The sequence below is a fragment of the Falco cherrug genome, chromosome 7 (genome assembly GCF_023634085.1).
Source record: "Falco cherrug isolate bFalChe1 chromosome 7, bFalChe1.pri, whole genome shotgun sequence".
NCBI lineage: Eukaryota > Metazoa > Chordata > Aves > Falconiformes > Falconidae > Falco > Falco cherrug.
In genome coordinates, this window is record NC_073703.1 from 35,648,796 (window position 1) to 35,669,527 (window position 20,732).

Sequence of the window (20,732 nt, forward strand, 5' to 3'; positions counted from 1 at the left end):
AACCTCCTCAACAGTAAATAAGAATGTAGGAAGAAGAGTTATTTTAATCTTTTCTGAGCTGCTCAAACACAACATTTTTGGTTTTAGATGATCCCTGCTTAAGTAACTGTCAAATTTGTCTTTTGAATTTTGCTACTGCTTGTACCTTCAGTATTCTTTAACGCGACAAGGCTTCCACATCACTCCTAATAAAAGGTAACGATGTGGTGGAACAGCAAAACCAAAAGCCCAGTCAGAGATGACTGAAATAACGTCACATAATCAGAACAGCTCTTGACAGCAGTTCACTACCTTTTATCTGGACTCTGACTTCAGTTACAGGGATACGAAGAAGTTTTTACATTTGCAAGCTAAAAACAGGACACGCATTTTTTGCCATTAGGTAAAAAGTTGACACAGGATTTCACAGATTTACTGCCAAAGACTAACAAACAGACCCCCTAGCTTACATTTGTAAGATCTTCTCACAGAATTAACTATACTATTAATTTGCATTTGATATCTCCAATATCACAGTACAGCAACAGGTAAGCATTTACAAAACTAGCTTTAAATTTGCCTACAGATACAGGCTCCATGCATTTTACATCAAAACCTATGTTTCACTGATTCCTTGGAGCTTAAGAGGGTGCTGATATGACACAGTAACGATCCAGTTAAATACACAGAACAGTGTGCTTAAAGGCCAGTATGCCATAAGAAAGAGAAACTACCTTTTACTAAACCCATACTCAAAAATTAAATGGTGGCACCTATAAATGACCCGGTATCGGGCAAGGGTAAGCCAGTGCTACATAAAGTTTGTCTCCCTTCCTTCCCTCTTACTTTTTATTCTCTCCTACAAATGAAGAAATTCAAGTTTTATCTTTGTTTCAGCTAGATGTCTATCTAGTCACAGCAAAGTGTTTACTGCAAACAAGCATAAAGAAGAAAAAATAATGACGGGCATTTCTATTTATCTTCCAAATCACAACTGCTATCAGTGAATTCCCAGATTATCCAAGACAAACTGATGAAAGGGAATTTTTACTTTCAAGCATAGCTTTGAAACACTATCTTTGACAGAAACAAGTGATACATTAAAGCCAAAAGCACTGCAGGATTCATGCAAGAATTCTACATTTATACAGTAACATCCAATTATTTTAAGATTTTTTGAGAAGGGACAAAGGTTCATACCTCATAGCAAATGAGATTGTTACAAAGGACTAAACTGATTTCCATCAAGATGCTTTAAAGGAATGAGTTGTGATTTATGTAATCTGATTTTATAGCTATTAATTTTATAATCAAAAGGAAACTTGGAAAAGATCTGTTTATCTAAAAAGCAAAGATTTTTTCTTTTAGCTTCTGTATTCTTTTATGTGAATTTTACAGGCTTTTATAGGCAAAAATAAAATATTAGGAACCAAAGCCTGAAGCCTGCACCTCAGGCAGTTAGCTAACCGATTTTGATTTTGGTATGATGAAAAATGTGCCCCTGCTTCCATATGGCAGCATTAACTCACTAACTGCCTTAACACTAAGGCTCTGCTTTCATTTTTATTAGTTGTTACATAAACAGTCTTAGGTCTTCTACATTTTTGAGTATTTTTACAATAGAAGTACTATTCAGAGAAAATCTCCACACGTAACACCATAAGAAACAAGATGCAAGACCAAACATCAGTGCTTTCTAATTCAATTCCTTCTTTTTTCCATATATCTTAAAAAAAAAAAAAGAGAGAGAGAGAGAGAAAAAAAAAAATCAAGTGCACTTATGTGCTTTTATTGTTGCCCTAAGGTACAAGTAATTTCTTGGGCAATCACACCCTTCTCCTACTGAACAACTGAATGGCTACAGCTAGGACAACAACACAACAAAGAATAAGATGAAAATTTAAAAAAAAACAACACCACAAAGCTAAATGCTCATATATACAGAGAAAATAAAAACTATAAAAAGGTATAAGCTCTGAAAGCAGTTCCTTTTGTTCATGGTCTTTGAGGTGAAAGGTGTGGCAGCTGACATTCAGCTATGACAAATGCAACCTGACTGAAGTAGACTTCTTATGGAATTTTTTGGTTATCTTTCTGTTGGCATCAATCATCAAAAAATCTTATACAAAAATCGTATTACATAATCTCCTCCGTATTATCTGAGCTGCCATACTAATGTATAAAAACAGATGGGCCAACTACTATAACTATTTATTTTATTTTTCTGGCTGTATTAAAGCTTCAGCAGTTCACAGGCTTTTGTTTTAGCTTTCCTGTGTCAAGGCATAACCAATACCTGTGCTATGTACAGCATTAGCAATCATTTTCTTCTGGGTTTCCCCTAAACTACCTGCTTGCTTTATGTCCCTAATTTAGTTTCTGCATAATTGAGAGATGAAAGCTAAATAATAATAGTATATTCACATACTGCTACTTTTTAAGTGCATCCTGTTTTCTTCATTGCATTAACACTGTAACAGTGTTTTGAATTATCAGAATTGACCAGTAATTACTCCCATGCCCCAGTTATTTTTAGAGTGGTTGTCACTATTACAGCCTGAGTGCATTTGTTCTACTTTGCTTTAACCTGTTTATTTTACCTTGGACCGTAACAGTCTGAAAGAGTTCAGACACTCAAGTGTCACACAGCTATATAGGAACTTCATCACTGTAAAACAAACCCCTACTATAAAACCAGAGATACCAGGTTAATTTAAACTTACATTTATTCCTTTGCTATCTCTTGTCTGTGCAGATACATGCTATACAATAGCATGTCAGGAGCTCTACAAATATGCTGTGTAGTTTATAAGCTGAAGACTATCACAGCAAATGAATCTTCAGCTATTTCTACCCTCCTTAGGCATCAGAGCAGCAATTCTCCAGTGCAGCCATATGAGCTGTTCAGTGGCCACTGGGGATTTAGTGACTATGTTATTCTAACGTATTTTTCATTACTCAAAATTACCTACTTGCCGTGGTGACCTACATGGCTACAACATAATATGTTCAAAACTACGGCATAACAGCTCTGAGACTATTAAAAAAAACAAAACCAAAAACAAACAAAAAGGGGAAAATAGGAAGCATGTGAGCCTCGGCTGACATAGAAGCCGACTTGGTAACATCAAACTTCTAATCATAAATGCTTCTTTTCTGATGACTCTCTTAATTTCCTAGCTCTTTCTGCCTTTAATACATAATAGCAGTATGAACCAAGCCAGGACATATCCCCCAAGTTTGTCACCTGTATTCACGTAGATCTATAAATCCTTATATGTTACTTTCTTCACAGGCTTTTACATTATTTGTCTTGGATGTAAACTACTGAACAAAATGTCATACTACTTTAAGTACTCAGTCCTTTACATTCCATTTCTGTTACATGAAAGAAAAACTAGGCTGCTGGTAAGAAGATTCCTGTTTTATCATCATATATTAATTCTTATGTAGAACTATGATGTAAAATTGGTTGTTGTAATTTTATCGCACAGCCTCCAATTAACTACTCCAATTTCTTGCTGACTATGTCCAAAGAAATAAAGTTATATTTGCAATATCTTGAAATGAACAGTGTGCTTCAAATCATCAAGATAATATTCTTCAATTGCATAATGTTTGCCTTCCCCCTTCAATACACAGACTGGATTCAGACCATTACGAACTGGAAGTGCAAAGTAATCAGCAAATTCTCCACAGCTGATGAAAGCAGACATCAGTATTACCTGTTAAAAAATTGCACAGCAAATGTAAAACATCAATTTCAACACAAAATGCCATGGAATCTCCACCTATACTTTATGGTAAAATGGTCTAACTTTGGCTACCACATGCATGTATACTAGGCATATTTAAGACAATTAAAGTTAAAAGCTTAAGACTTAAAATTTTGGTGGAGTTTTTATCATGTGGTTTTTTTTTTTAATCGTTTTTCTCATTTTTATCATGGGTCAGTTTATACAGCACCAGACTGGCTGGCAACAGACAGGGTTCACTTGTCTCAAAGGGGTAAAAGGCTTCTAGGTCAGGAGGTAAGATGGCTCATTGAAAGAGCTTTAAACTAGATTCAAAGGGGTAAGGGAACAAAACCAGACTTGTTAAGAGATAAGCCTGGGGGAGGCATGCCAGTGTTGGAGGCGGGATGGATAGAACAACTGAAGTGCATCTATACCAACGACAGAAGCATGGGCAACAAACAGGAGGAGCTGGAAGCCTTCATGTAGTAGGAATATTATGACAGTCACCATCACAGAAACACGGTGGGGTGATTCACGTGACTGGAGTACTGCAATGGATGGTTACAAACTCTTCCAAAGGGATAGGCAAGGAAGGAGAGGCAGTGGGGTAGCCCTGTATGTTAGGGTTTGTTTTGACTACCTAGAGCCTAATGATGGTGATGACAGCGTTCAGTGTTGATGGGTAAGAATCAGGGGGAGGGCCAACAAGGCAGATATCCTGGTGGGAGCCTGTTATAGACCACACAACAAGGTGGTCTGTAACACCTGGGAGAAGTCTCATGATCACTAGTCCTTGCTCTCATGGGGGACATCAACTCAACGGATGTCTGCTGGAAATACAATACAGCAGAGAGGAAACAGTCCAGGAGGTTCCTGAAGTGTGTGGAAGGTAACTTTGTGATACAGCTGGTGAAGGAGCCAACCAGAGGAGCTGCCACACTGGACCTGCTATTTACAAACAGGGAACGACACGTGGGTGATGTGGTGGTCAGAGGTTGATTTGGGCACAGTGATCACAAGAATTTTCAATTCCCAGAGAAGTAAGGAGGGGGGTCAGCAGAGCTGCCACCTTGGACTTCTGGAGGACAGAGTTTAGCCTGTTTTAAGAGCCTGGTCAACAGGGTCCCCTGAGGGACAGTTCTGAAGGGCCAAGGGATCCAGGAATGCTGAACATTCTTCAAGAAGGAAGTCTTAAATGCACAGGAGCAGGCTGTCCATGTGCTAAAAGACAAGCTGGTGGGGAAGACGACCAGCTTTGGCTGGAAACTGGGGGAAAAAAAGGAGAGTTTATGATCTTTGGAAGAAGGGGTAGGCAACTCAGGAAGACTATAAGGGCATCAGAAGGTTATGCAGGGCAAAGATTAGAGAGGCAAGAGCTCAGCAAGAACTCAGGCTGCCACTGCAGTTAAAGAGAACAAAAAATGTTTTTACATATATGTTAGAAACCAAAGGAGGGCCAAGGATAATATGCATACTTTCCTGGATGCAGGGGGGAACACTGCCACAAAAGATGAGGAAAAGGCTGAGGTACGTAACATTTTCTTTGCCAGTCTTTACCAGTAAGACCAGATACCCTCAGGGTACTCTCAACCCTGTCTTCCAGCTCAGGGGGGGCGAGCTCTGATGTAAAGCAATAATCTGCACTTGCCATCTGGCAGAAAACTCAGCATAGTTGGTAGGTGAACCATAACAAGTAGATCTTGTCCTCTGTGTCATAATCACTCTTACCACCATGTTAGTTGATGCAATGTTGAATTGCCTGCTACTTCTGAGGTCTGCAATGTCCACCTTAGAAGACAAACACCTCATACATATTTCATATCACCCTGAATTATAAATACTTCTTATTTCCTCTTAAACAGACCTCCTTGCATCCTGCTGTTTCATGAATTCAGGGGGTAGGGTAGCAGAATCTTGCATTTTCTAGATCAATCTGCTATGTGATCAAAGCACCCTTCTTCTACAGTTTTTCAAAAGGGGCTAAAAAGGGAAGAAATAGGAGACACTGGGCTTACTGTATAGATTCAAACTGAATTACTCGTTTCACTTCACTGAAACCCAGCAACTGAGTTCCTCCCTCCCCAATATTAAAAATAAATATTTCAAAGGGGGACAGAGCCCTTCACAAATGTAAGACTATTTTTGATTTATACAACATGAAATTGTCATCTGAAGAAACAACTACAGAGAAGGATATAAAGGATATAAAGTTTTCCATTGATGATTTTGTGAGATTTAATCAGAAGAGGGAGGCGGGCAGGGAGAATATCTTTCAGTAACCTATTAAAAAAAAAAAAAAGCTTTCTAAGAAGAGATGATATGACCTGTAGGGATTCCTGCCATTCATACCAACTAGAAAATCAGCATCAAGGGCAAACTTTTCACAAACTAAGTATGATCAAATTATTTGGCATTCTTGATAGGCAGAGCCAAGTGCTAAGAAAGCTGGATAGCTTCACCCTACTGTCTCTGAATTTCTGGACAAGTGAGTTTTTTTATTGGCAAGAAAAGGGGTAAAAAGTAAAAGATGTGAAGTGCACAGATATGCCCCATGCCAAATGGAAGGGTACTTTCAGTGAGAGTGTGCTTGGAAGATGTAAACACCAAGTTATCAGAGTTCAAATCAGTGTGGTGGATTGTACAGAATACATATTTCCTTCCAATAGCAACAAAACCAGCCAATATAGACTGAAGTTATGCCTTCTTTGAACAGAACAGTTCACATTAACTGAAGCACTTAAGGGACACATACAGTATCACAAGATTTCTGCAGTCACAAATAGCTACACAGAAATACACCAAGTTAGCCTAACTATCACTTGTATCTAGTTTCTTACAATTCATGAGTTCATTACTTTGAGACCACAAAGACTAAATAGGTCATGCTGAATCTCTGCAAACTGCTTTAGTACAAAGCACAGCCTCCTAACATGTAGATAAAAATCTTAGCCACATTTTACTGCCAGTTCTGCCTAGAAATTACAATACAGGATTCCTGTTTTTTTGCTATTTTTCCAAATATGTTGCCTCATTTGAAAAACAGCTCAGTATTTCCAAGAGTTAATGCTAGCATATTTAAGCAAGGATAAGCACTGCCCTCAATACCAAATACATAATTCTAGTCAAACATCCATCTTGCATTTTTTAGCCTTAAGCAGACTTTAGAAACTAATGCATTTTAACATGAGGAAAAAAAGTGTCTCAGAACACATTATAGCAGCCAGGGGAAAAAAAAATGCCCTTTAGCTTGATTGCTTATGAAGAGTGGCAAACTAAATAATATTTTTGTAAAAAATAATGACACATATATGGCAAGTTCTTTAAAACACACCCTTTGTAGATCAAAAACATGCAAAATATTTTTCTTGCAAGAGAAGTAGCAGAACATACTTTGAACCTACCTTTACAGGCTGTGAATTTGTACATAACAGTTCACAGACCACCAAAAGCAAGAAATCCATTTCTTTTGTACGCTCATGCACCTGGAAGATATTATACACAATTTAATTTTCATTTATTCATGCTCTTCTTTTTGACCATCTCTTCCTTTGCTACTTCGTTTCTTGTTTTATCTTTTAACTTGGAACAACAATAGAGGAAAACACACCTTTTAAGACTAGGCATATTATCACATTTTTAAATCCCAACACAGCTGTTCAGATGGCTGCAGCACCCTTTGAAAAAATCATAAGCCAATATTAAGTCAAGAAAACCATAGAATGACTACAGAACCAATCATCAGCTCTAGCCACTAGCTCTACTAGAGCTGACAATAACCGCTGAAATGATACTGAAGTTGGGTAAGTCAATTGTACGGGTAAGATTACAAATTATGCAGGCAGGGACTATACTGGCTTGTCTAAAAGCTAAGCAAATTGACCTGATGCGCCTTGTTCCCAGTGGCTTCTATCCACAATCAAAACACAGAACTACTTTCTAAAACATTACCTTCCACCCAATTCTTTATACATCCTAGCACCTGACTTTTCTGACTGCTCCTTGCAGTTCAATAAATACTTCTCCTCAGCATTATCAATGATGACCATATCCCTTTCTTGAATTACAGTTTAAATATATTTAAGTGCAGCAGCTTTTTCTGGAACTCAGCCTCCAAAAGGTCAACATTCATCCCCTGTAAGTTAATTAGTATATTCTAACATAATATAAACATACACTTATATTCAATACTGCCCCATTATGGAAGTGATTTAGCTAAGGCAGTTTTCAGGCTGGTCTTGTGAGAAGTCATGACTTTCCGACCTAGGTTTGTTCAGTTATGTTCCTAAATGCCTGCAGTACTCTAAGAGGGCTGGGACCTGCAATTAAGAATGCAGTGGAGAACATGTGGTTGTCGACATGGTTACTATTGAATGTCCAAGATCACTTTCTGCAAGGTAGATGTGGGGAAAAAAGTGGCATATGGGGAACAGGAGGGGGGGCTACAATTTTGTCTGGGGAAGCAAAACACACACACAGTCTTAAAAGCAAGGAGCTGCTGAAAGAAGTGACACAAGCTGATAATGCAAGTTCAAATCAGTGCCCAAGCAAACAAGGTTTGAAAAATCTCTGCATAAATCTGTTCTCCTGCATAAGGGGCCAGAAAACTTCACTCAATTTTTGTATCTAATTAATAGTTTTTAAAGGAACAATTTAACACTTCACTATGTATGCATCTTCTATTGCTAAATTTTTGCATCTTACATCTGATGTGTATTTCCTTATCTTTGGCTTGAAAATGTTAAGGTCTGCAAGACTGCTATTATATTAGAGTGATCTCAAATCTTTCCTATGAAGAAAACTAGAATAATTCTTTAGGATTTGGGGGTTTTCGCTTTCTTTGTGTGTTTGATTGAAGTCCTAAAGTTTCTTCACACAGAAGTTTAACTATTTGCTCAATCCTTCCCAGGTTTTCAATGTGCCACTTTATGTACAGTCATGACAGCCTTCATTATTACTGTAATAGCTTAATGGTATACCAAGTACTGTCTCCCTGCTCCTCAAATATCCAAGAATCAAAGCCAATCTCAGCTACAATATTAAAGCAGAATAAAAATGAAACCCAGCACAAAACCACAACCCACAAAAAATTTTAAGTCCTCTTCTGTGTGACTACATTCCAAGATTTAAGTCCTACACTGTACATGTGATTCACATTCATGGTTTTATGTTTAACAGCTAAATACTGCTTATCACAGAAAATAAGCATAAAAACATGTAAAAATGTGCAAGTAAAAAAAAATGTGCAAGTAAAAAGCGTATTATCTTCAGCTTTTTAGTGAAGTGACAGCAATAATAATGAATCCACATGAGTGGACTGTAAATCCAGCCAGAAGACAGAGAACTTTCAGAGGGCTATTTTATTTTTCAGGACATCCCTAAAGAGCAGACTCCAAGGGCAGCCCAATAGCCAAGTGAGTTAAAACTAGCTGCCACCGCCTAATAGGCCTAGCTGGACATGGTCTTTGAATGTACACAGTGGATTTCAGAACGCATTTCAAGGCACTCGTATCAAAAGCTAGGCACTCCCAAAAATCCTCCCCACACCTTCAGTTCTAAACTTTGCTTCTCAAAGGATCGCCGAGGCAAGCCTATTTCAACAAGTATTAACTGAAACAACTTATACAAAACATCCTTACACATAGATGTCTACATTTTTCTTTCTCTAGCACAGTAAGACAAAAAGAAGGTTTTCTTAACATGAAATTTAAACTTCTTTCCACAAACTTACATCATCAATGAAAATGTGTGTGAATTCAGTTAAGCTTTTGGCAGAAACTATTTTGTCAGTAAGAACTCCAGGTGTCATGTACAGCAACTTTGTATCCTTTGTGGATTTATTCCCTAAAACTATCTAAAGACAGTGAGAAAAATAACACAGACCAGGAACAGATATTTAATGTATTTACAGCAACACACATCTGAAAACTCTGAAATAAAATATAGTGTAAACCAATTAAACTTAATCACCCAAACTTGTAAAAACCTCTGTACAAACATGTTCTTAAATCCCAGAACAAGTTAACTGCAAACATTTTCTTTGGGAGAAATTAAAAAAAAAAAAACCAAACACCCCTGAAGTTTATAAATTATCAAAATTCCTTGCTAGGGGCTCCAACCTGAGAAGAACCCTTCAAAGGCTTTTTAAGATACATACATGGTTCTTTCCACTAATATACAGAGCAAGAAAAAGATTTTGCCTGGTTATAGTTTGCTTACTGGGCAGGAGAAAGGTAGTATAAGATATCACCAAGACCAGGCAACTTATTCCTGAGAGGAAGGTTCTACAACCCTGTGTTAAATAGTAGATTTTTGATTTCTAAAATACTTTGGTAACTTTAGCTATCTCCAGTGCTGCCTACCCAGGCAGGCAGGCAGAGCCGTGACATCTTTTCATTTTCAGCTTTTACAACAGCCTAGAGCAGACAAGTCTACCCTCAACTGTTATACTTTCATTTCTGCTCAGCTCACACAAGTGCTTGTAAAACAAGCACATCCCATCCCCATTTTATGTCTTTAAGACTCATTAGCCTAATGAATCAATTTAGCAATTTTATGACTAATTAATTCAAGGTATCAAATCATACAAAAGACTGTGTAGAAACTACTTTGGGGAAAAACGCAACATATGTAACCCTCAGTAATAACTTCCAGCTATCACTTTGCAGAATTGATACTGGCTTTATTAAAAATTAAGATAATATCAGATCATAATTTTCATGGAATTATCTGGAGTGTTCACCTCTCAGAACCAAAATCTAGTGATCAAGTATTAAGAGTGCTTTTACTTTGTCTTCCAGTCACCTGTGGAAAGGAAGTTAAAACTTCAGACTTGTGGCAGAAAAATAAATAAATAAAGGAAAAATATTTTTTCCTACTACAGTATTTGCTGTAGATGTATCAAAAGAAACCACTAAGATTTGATACTTAGACAAAGAAAAGCATACAGGAGGGATAACAATAAAGATGCGTATCTGCATAGCCCTATAATATGGTATTGCTATTACTAGTAACAGGCCATAAGCTTTGTACTGAGCTTGCGAGGCCTCAGGACTATGACATGTCAGGCCTGCTCTCTTTGAACTTTTCTTGATTGGCCTTCACCTTTGCTTTACTTGGTCTAATGGTGACAGCAACATAGTGTAGTGATATGGAGGCCCAGTACAGCGGCACAGACCCTGAGATGTAGAAACACAGGATGTGCTTCATGGGAGAAAGAATATGTAGGGTAACAGATGAAGCAGAAACTTGGCACCATAGACCCCATGCTATAACTCCCTAATGGTCAGTATAATTAAAACCCTCTCACACCTGGAACTCGATAAAATTGGTTTTAGGGGTAACAAAAAGACATCTAACATACATAAATGGCACCATATGTAGTACATTTGGAAGTAACCTGGAGCTGTACACCAATGAAGAAAGTCGCAAAAACGTGTTCGCAGACATATGTACGTATCACCCTAACTGCAAGAAAGGAAGAAACAACAAGAATTAAGAAGAGAGGAAGAAGAAACTAACATATATTCCTCCCAGCAAAGTATTCCAGAAACAGTTCTCTATGAGCATCCTCCCACTTCTGACACCAGTGTGAACCCACCAGGGCCTTATGACCCAGAGAAACTAGTTCAGAGACGGCTACTGTTGAACTACCAGTGAAACAACAACCACGGTAATTTATTGTGGTTACTGACAAAGAGCCGATTAAAGCACCAGTATCTGTGTTCAAAAAATGGAAGTGGCATCAAGTTTATAAACAGGATAGAACTGAGTTTGAATCAGAGCTGGAGAAAACAAAAGGAGGAAGCAGACTTAAGAGGAAAAATTAATTCAAGTTTTTCACATGTTAAGAAGAAACAACAGGACGTTCACAACACAATCCAGCCATAAACGTATGAAAGTTTTGACATAGCTGACAGGCAAATATAAATGAAGTCAAACAAATCAATGAAGAAGTTTAAAGGAAAAATGACAGAATATTAGTTCTCCTGCAACAATTTCAGTCATTAATAATATCAATGTGTCCAATTATCAGAATGCAGACAATTCAATACTTCTGTTGGAATCTCACTAGCATTTATGGTTGTTCAATTTTAAAAGCTTCAACATTTAGTTATGGATGTTTAACAGGAGACAGCTAGAAACCTGCAATTCCACCTTAAAAGCAGATTCTCTAACATTGCTTCAGTATGCTAGATATGTTTAAAAGCTATCAAGAAAGAAGATATAGTACTTCATGTGTTTTTAAATACAATTTGAAATTCTCTTATACCTGCTATCCTACAAGTCCACCTAGTGTCCATGATTGTTTCCTGCTAATCCACCTGGCAATGCTGCTGGCACCAATTTTCCAAGGCTGGGTAACAGCAATCTTGCAGTAGATAGATTGCTGAATGCAATACTCCAAAATACACTGTGGAACCTCTGTGCTCTTACCACTGCCAGGTGCTCCTTGTACAATCACAACTGAATTGCTTTCTATCAGAGACACTATCTGAAACAATTTTCAAGAAAACTCGAAAGTCTACAAAACAACTCAAACCAGATTTCAAACAAATTTGAAGTATCAACAGCATCCAGGCCACATCAAATCTCTGTAAAACAACCTACCATATCTCTTAAGCATCTGTAGGTAACTGGACTCCTAAAACACATTAGAAGATCACAGAAAAGGACATGTGGACACACTTGCTTATGTATTTTACACAAATACCTATAAACAGAAAGTTTAACAGCAATGTTTCATCCTCTAAGAATTTTTATACAACGGTTTTGCACAACAAACAAAGGTGCAATGCCTGAAACAGGAACAGTCTCCTTCTGGGAAAAAAACCAAACACGAAACACAACAAGATTTTGAGCTTTATTCCATTCTGAGAGGAAGTACAAAAAAATTATCTGTTCCCTGTGTTTGGCTACAGGTATATCCACACAGTTAGTTATTGGTAAATTCCAATCACTTGATTCACACTGTGACAATGAAGTATCTAGACATAAAAATAACCAAAAGTAAGTTATTTCAATAGAGGAAGGGAAAGACTACCAGAAGATTATGATCACAGTATTTGGAAACCTAATTTCTATGGAACTTGAATCACATACTTATGAGAATTGATACAATCAATACTTTTAATTATTAGTAGATTGAAGAGATTTTCTGTGTTTATGCAACCGCTGTTTTATCAGCAGCAGCTCTGAAAAACATTGCTTCTGTGTTTAAGCCACCAGTGTCAAGGATGTATACAATTCTACAGTTCTATATGTTTTTCTCTTAATTAAAAAAGCAACAGTATTTTTGCAGTTTGCAGTACAACTGCCAAATCTATCCCTGCTCCCAAGCACTTTTTTGACAATACTGGACAAGTATGTGTTCTTTTTCTTAAAGCCTGTTCAATCCACAGTACAAAATAACCCATAATTAGACAGGAAGACCGCTATATTCCTACCACCAGGCAATTAAAACAGGTCTGGTCAGTATCATGACCACCTTCCAATGGGATACTACATTCTGCAGTCTCTGAGCAGGAGTTAAGTCACCATTATCACTGGGTAATACAGGGGGAAAAATAAATATCTTACAGCACTACCATGAGTTTCTGCTTAGCAGACTGCTGACAGTTTGACCATGAAAAACAAAAGAGGAACTGAGCAGGTGTAGAAGGGGAAAGCCAGGACAAGCCTTTGGTAAGCAATTTTACAAGTTACAATTAAACAATTTGGCTAAAAACCCCACTGTACTGAAATCAAAAGTGGAAATATTTTCTATTTCAAATGGATTTCATCAGGTACTATGGTGAAATTTATTTACTTGCATAAACGTAACAAACACTTAGACTTTGCTTTTATGTCATGTTATTTCTCTAAAAAAATAGAGTAGTGGAAAAGAAATCTAGTATCCTTTTTACAAAGGCAGTATTTACTGTAAAATAAAAGCTTTAGCCTAAATACCTGACTGCACAGTTATAGCTTCTTTTCTTTGGAAAGGTTACCAACAAATCTCACACAGCAGTGAAGCAGAAGCAGGCAGATCAGCTCCTGTCTCTGTACCATACCTGAATGTGCTCCAACCCCCCAACTGTCTTCAAGTGTCAAAGAATACAATATAAGTTATTCCTGCATTAAAACAACTCCCCAGAAGTTTGCTAGCTCATTAAGACAGTTTCATAAAGTACTGAAAACCAGTGTTCTCCTGAAGTCACACTCTCCAACAAGAAAGGTTCTTTACCTAAATTCTGTGTAATTCAACAGTTACAGGTGAGAACTTAATAGCAAAACAAGAATGCTTAATAGCAGCATCCCTTGAAAATAGTAACTGTCCTCTTTAAAATACTTTTGGTCAGGTTTCTAAACACATTCCCCAGAAAAATTCATATATAGTGTTCTATCACAGCAACACTGTACAAAGGCTGACTGGCTTCCCTCCAGCACAAACTTGTCACTATTGAGACATCAGTAGCTCTGCATGATTTGACCAATGCTGGAAGAAATGTCAAGCTGCTAGGGAAAAGATCCTGGTGTCAGCATATTCCTGCTAAAGCAACACACTCTTCCTACCTCTATCAGGTTTTCCATGTAAAAACTCCAATTTTGAAAAAAAATGCATTACAAGTATACAACAGAAGACAGCAGCAATTCTCTAACTACTTATAAACAGTGGGGGAACAAAAAAATTTAAATGGTAGGATTCACATTATAAGCTTCACTAACTCAGTAAAAATCTAGTGTATTAGTAAGAAATCATTAATCTAAAATGCAATGAAGAATTTTATTTAAAAAATACAAAAGAACAAACCAGAAACAAATAAACCAGCCACCAGTATTCATGCACCTGCTGAATAATCAGATCAATTTAAAAAGTATTTTCACTGATTAAATGCAAGGGTTTTTTTATATTACTTTTCATATGATAGTTCTATGGCAACAATATCTTATCTTCTTCCAAGCACAGCAGTTTGGAAAAAAAATACACCAGAAGTAAAGAGTCACCTAAAGTTAGCCACTATCATTATGAGTCTGAGAACTGGCAGCCATATAACCATTTAGTAGATGCTGCAAGTACTAAAAACTGTGCTAAAATGGAAAGAAACATTACTGAGTTTGCCTGGGGAACTAATACCATGACAACTGTGAGACTTCTATCTAGAGCAGACAGTACAGTCTTGGGCCTCCGAGGAAACTGGCAACTTCAGATGAGCACTGATGTGACCCGAGCAACCATGAAAAGGAACACTAACAAACCAAGGATACAAACTTTTTCTGAAATCAGATATAATCATTAGTGAAAAAACAGAACTGGGATTGGGAATTTGGCTAACCATCTTGGAAGACATTAAACTTTTGCCTTTGGCTGTGGTTTGTGGGTTTTTTGTTTGTTTTAAATGAAAGGTGGTGTTCTGAACAACGAAGACTCACTGCAGAATAGAAATACTTGAATATCCACCCCCATGAAAGTTCCAAGGTTATTCTAAGCATTTAAATAAACATTCAGCTGTGGTCTCCATACCACAGACTTATCAGCAAGAAAGGCACAAAGTTTCACTTTTTCTGTTGCTTATACTTTCTGGGAAACATTAAGGCTGAGACACACTCAACCAGTATACACGTTTGTATGACATCGCACTCAAATATGCACCCTGGATTCTGACATACAGAAAGAATGCATGACACACACCTCCAACCTCAAAATAGTAAACTCTGGAAGCATGCAACTGCCCACCACACTGTTTTATGACATGCAAAATATTTCTGTGTATAAGAAGCATTAATGTGAATCCAGAATAATGATACCAATTTCTCTATTCAGTCACTGGAAAAAGAAACTGAACACTTAGTTATGGGAAAGATGAATTTGCTTGCTCACTTCCTTTTTCAAATCATTAAAGTTCCGTAGAGATCTGTTGACTGCCATGACTAAAACAGTCTACTGCCCACAGAAAGAGCAATTAATTCACATCTCAGTTGTTGTGGCCCATATAGCAAATGTATTCCTTCTGGTACCCATTTCCTGAATTGAATTTGAGAGCATCCTTTAACATAAGATTAGATTTTTGCATTCATAAATTCTGAGAGAAGAGATTGTACAGCTGGATCTTGGTATCTACCACTAAGCAAACTGAAATGAGATGCTTAAAAAAAGTACTGGTTGAGTCAAACGAGATGCTCACTATGTCACTAGCATTCTTCTGCTGAGCTACAAAGCTCAATGTGATCACAATCAGCAAGCAAGCTCATGGGAAAGGAAAGCTACAGGAAACAACCAGGCTCCTACACTCAGCCACAAGGCATAAGGCCTTCACAGTAAGTCACACTGCTTCAGTCTGAACACAAAAGTACGGGAAATTGCTGCTGATTGAGCCCTGAAGAGAGGGGCTCTTAATCCAGAGCCTGGGCAAAGGGATTACCTTCTTGACTGGGGAAAACAGACTAACAGTTACCGGAGTCTTGGAAGTGCTGACTGCTGACAGATGCCCCTAGGTAACATCAAAATTCCTAAGAAACTATTAGAAGTATTTGCTCATGAGATTTGCTCTCCACTGCAGTCCTCTTCAACTTGCATGTATTTTGGATACAGAAGATTCTGGGACAAAGATTGGTGTTACGATTCATTTTTCTGGCATACATCTGTTCTGAATTCAAAACATTTAAGGAACTCTCGAACTTAAGGTTTTTTATATCCCAGAAACCTGATCAGAAACAATGTTTAAACTGCTTCTTCTCTGTAAGCAATTAGTTAATCTAGAAGATCCCCAGAAGAGATTCATTTAGTGGTATGAAAATAACTTATATAGGCACCCTTAATTATTTAAGGATTTTAGAAGCTTTCTTAAGAGTAACACTCTTAGTGCCCACAGTTTAGAACACCCAGATTGGGAACAAAAGAAAAAAATAAAAAAAACTGTTTTCCATAGGATGCTTAAGGTAGACAAGTGTCCTATACATACAGTTCTGGAAGGTTTCCCTCTGCACAACATCCTGTGACCTCACTGAATCAAAGGTGTGTCTAAGTGACCCTGAAACAGCCAGCAGCAATTGTGAAACTAGCCCGATGGGCCTGGGAAGAAGAACAACTAATGATCTATTTATTTTGGCTAAGAGTTGTGATGAAGTATTTTCTTCTGCTCTTCTTTAATCACTTCAACTTCCTTTCCACAGCATTACCATTTCTAGCATGTTCTGTAGAAGTCAGAACTCTAAATGCAGTTAGTTCCCTGATGACCTGTTTTCCTGACAGAGAAACAGATTATGCATTTATATTCGTCCTCTTGGTATAAAAAAATTATACTCTTTCAAAGGAATTGGAAAGCATAAAACTTAAACTTAACAGAATTTCATGAAACACCAAGGCACAAGCAAACACCACAACAATTTCACTAACTGCAAGATTTAAAATTGGCTGTCAATTTATGCAGAAGATACCACCTACAGTCAGAACAATGGTTCAGAAAGAAACAAAGCAGCAACAGCAGAGGTAGCAACTCGCAAACCTTCAGGGAAAATCAGCTTCTTACTTCCATGTTGTGCAGCTTATTTCTTGACTACTTTTTTACTCAACACAGCTAGAGCAGCAGGACCTGGCCTAGATAAATCCTTGATCACTTATGACAATTTTCACGTTCTTAAGTAGAATCATAGAATTGTTTAGGTTGGAAAAGACCTTTAAGATCATTGAGTCCAACCATTAACCTAGCACTGCCAAGTGCACCACTAAACCGTGTTCCTAAGCAGCACATCTATGCATCTTTTCAGTACCTCCACGGTTGGTGACTCAACCACCTCCCTGGGCAGCCTGTTCCAGTGTTTCACAACCCTTTCAGGGAAGAGTTTTTTCCTAATAGCCAATCTAAACCTCCCCCGGCACAATTTGGGTCCTATAACTTGTTGCTTAGAAGAGACCGACACGCACCTCGCTACAACATCCTGTCAGGCAGCTGTAGAGAACAATAAGGTCACCCCTGAACCTCCTTTTCTCCAGGCTAAACAACCCCAGTTCCCTCAGCTGCTCCTCATAAGACTTGTGCTCTAGAACACACGCTTCCAAATCGTTGTAACTGATAGTTACAAATCAGTCTTGGAGCTCTTGAAATCTGCATGATGAACATACTACCATCTGAGTATTGCAGTTTCATAAATAACATATACATTTATAATCCATTAAATTAACATTACAAATCTCAGGCTCACTCACTGATCTTCTTTATTAATATTATCCTAACATAATACTCCTCGTTCTGTCTGTAAGAAAGTTTCTAGCAACAAGAACCAGGATTTTCTGAAGTTTTTGTGTTATTCTACATCTAGGTGAGATTTTGGCAGCTCAGTCTCAGGCTGCCATAGGAATCTTCCAGTCCTGTCACTATCTGGTCTGCTGAGAGTCCCCCACTACACTGCATACAGCTGGAAGCAGAGTGCTGACCAGAGAAGGCAGGCATCAACAGCACACAGCACAGCTCCTGCAGCAACTGAGACTTCAGACCATGACACAGACAAAGAGTAGGAAAAGGAGGGGAAAAAAGGACAGTGAAAAACATCTAATGGATTAACAATACGAGAGTAGGTATATACTAATATTTTAGTAATATTTTTTTGAGATTGTTTATTAACTAGATGCTGTTTAAGTAAGTTACAACTGAAAGGCAAGAATAAATATTAGAAGGTATAAAGTTCAAGGACAAACATTTTAGGGTAGACCAAGAAAAACAACAGGTATTTATAAAATAAAAGTACAATGACTATGCAGAAATATTTTCTAAAAAGCCTGAGTTATAATCCTGATTCTTTTACAGGAGAAACATTACAGGAGAAACATACCATCACTGCCATTCAAAATTAAGCAGGCCACCAGTGCTGAATTAAGTTGGCTAACATCTTAAGCAGATTTCTGATTTAATAGCTGAAGGACATTAAATGACCTATTGTATTTCCTTAAATTAATCAACACCGCTATACTGTTAAAGAAACATTAAGGAATTTAGGCTTAGTCAACTTGTTGCTGTCCTTCCTTTGCTAGTAAAGCATACAAAAAGCTAGGGAACACCACAGCCCTGAACCACGGATCACCACATTCCTGAATTACAACAGTCAAAGCTTCTTCCCATCTCTTTATTCCTCCGTTTCCACCTCTCAACACCTCCTCCTCTCCCACAAGTTTTATGTAATGTGAAGTTAACAAGAGACAGTGTTTTGTGGTTAGGCAGATGGTCAGATGCACTGCACATGCCGGACAGGCAAACTGCTCCTACTGCCTCTCAGCTGATGATACACCAAACAAGTGGCTTCATCCCCTACCTGAGTTCTACAGGTCATACAATTTGCAGAAGCACTGAATGACAGTAATTTCTAGAAAATTTCTCAATTTGTCAAAGTTTGGTATATCAGCAAAGGGATACAAAAACTGTTACAGGGAATGACACACAGAACAGACAGAACACATAAATGTCCTTTTCTTGGGAAATCAGCTACATTAACAAATCGGGAAATTAAGAGGCACAGTAGGATTTTGAAGCTGAGCTGCCCTGACAAGCGAGTCAGCCTCATACTGTTTTTACCAGAACTCCTAGGAAAGAAGTGCAATCAAATTTCTCTCCAAAGGCAGTACAAAGCAAGAATCAAGTATATGGAAACAACATGGATAGAAAACGGGAAAACAGAACAGAGACACATGAATCCAATGAGTGGTATTGTTTCCTTGCAGATGTATTTCAGTCACATATCTACATTTATCAATACAATAAGCCAGATGTATGCACATAATGCTATGCAACAACATTATATACATTCTCATTTCCAGAAATTCTGTTTGTTTTTTAATGCCATGCCTTATCCAAAACAAATAAATGCACATACAGCATTAAACAAACAAGAAATACACAGTAATGTTTCGTATTTTTGTTTGGGGAGGAGATGGGAAGAAAGACAACTGGGAAGAAAAGGAGAGTGTATCTGAGTTTATAATAGGAATTAAATACACACTTTGGGGTTGGTTTTTTTGTGTTCTGTTTTGGTTTGTTTTGGTTGTTTTTTTGCTTTTTTTTTTACCTGGCTTACAGACAAGCTGATCATTTCCCATTACATCTAGCTCTTGTGCCTCTGCTTGGCTGTGTTCTTCAGCATTTTCAGTTCCAACACTTTCTGTGATAGGCAGCCTGAAGAGGAAAGAAAGGACAAAACAGTAAATGCTTCCCAATCTAAATCATGAATGTGTCTGGGAATAATAGTATTATGTTGCAAGTTCAGAATCTCCACGTTGTGGAGGAACTATTCAATGAACTAAATTCAGAAATAAACTTTGTCTCTGCAGTTAAATACCAGCCTGAGAAAAGTAACACATGTAATCTTTTTATTTAGATTCAACACAATTGAGCTTCTAAAGTATCATCCTTTAAGTTTTTTAACTCCTAGGAATTTCTCTCATAATTAAAGTCTACAACTTCTTCTTAACAAGGACAAAATAGCTCTATTTCAATTCTTGACAAAATATAATTAAGAAAATACATGTAATTCTTGCACTATTTACTGAAGACAGGGGAAATAGACAGGAGTAAACAATCATCTCACTGTTTCAACTCCATCTTTGAGCCAAGACATGATGGTGGCCAGGGAAAAAAATAAATTAAGACAATCATGCAAGCAGTGCATTTTATGGAAATTTATTACACACAAAACAAAGTCTATCCAGTAAAATAGGATTTAAAAAAATGTCTGAACTGTGTGAAAAAAACACTTAGATTTCACAAGAGAATAAATTAGCATATATATAATGGTTATTAAATCATAAATTAACTTAGATGTCAAAAAGTTTTGGACACAGCAAAAGCACCCTCTTTCTTGTACCTTCCCCCCCCCCCAAAAAAAAAAAAAACAACAAACGACCACAAAAACCAACCAGAACAAACACCAAAACACAACGTAGAAGTCAAAACTATGGTTTTGCACTTTTACTGAAACCAAGCCCAGTGCAAGCTTTTGCTACACAATAATTTGCTAACACACAGCAAATCTGTTTCTCTGTAGATATATATT

At 37.4% G+C, this 20,732-nt stretch overlaps 1 protein-coding gene across 1 annotated transcript in view; it reads right to left on the minus strand.

The window, feature by feature from the left end:
* TDRD9 (tudor domain containing 9) overlaps positions 1 to 20,281 on the minus strand; it is a 60,512-nt gene extending 40,231 nt beyond the window's left edge. Inside the window, 7 exon segments of the mRNA XM_055715955.1 lie at positions 3,535 to 3,704; positions 7,118 to 7,198; positions 9,445 to 9,567; positions 11,986 to 12,210; positions 12,615 to 12,700; positions 19,749 to 19,855; positions 20,268 to 20,281. Coding sequence (XP_055571930.1) covers positions 3,535 to 3,704; positions 7,118 to 7,198; positions 9,445 to 9,567; positions 11,986 to 12,210; positions 12,615 to 12,700; positions 19,749 to 19,855; positions 20,268 to 20,281 — 806 coding nt within the window.
* Positions 20,282 to 20,732: the final 451 nt, after the last annotated feature.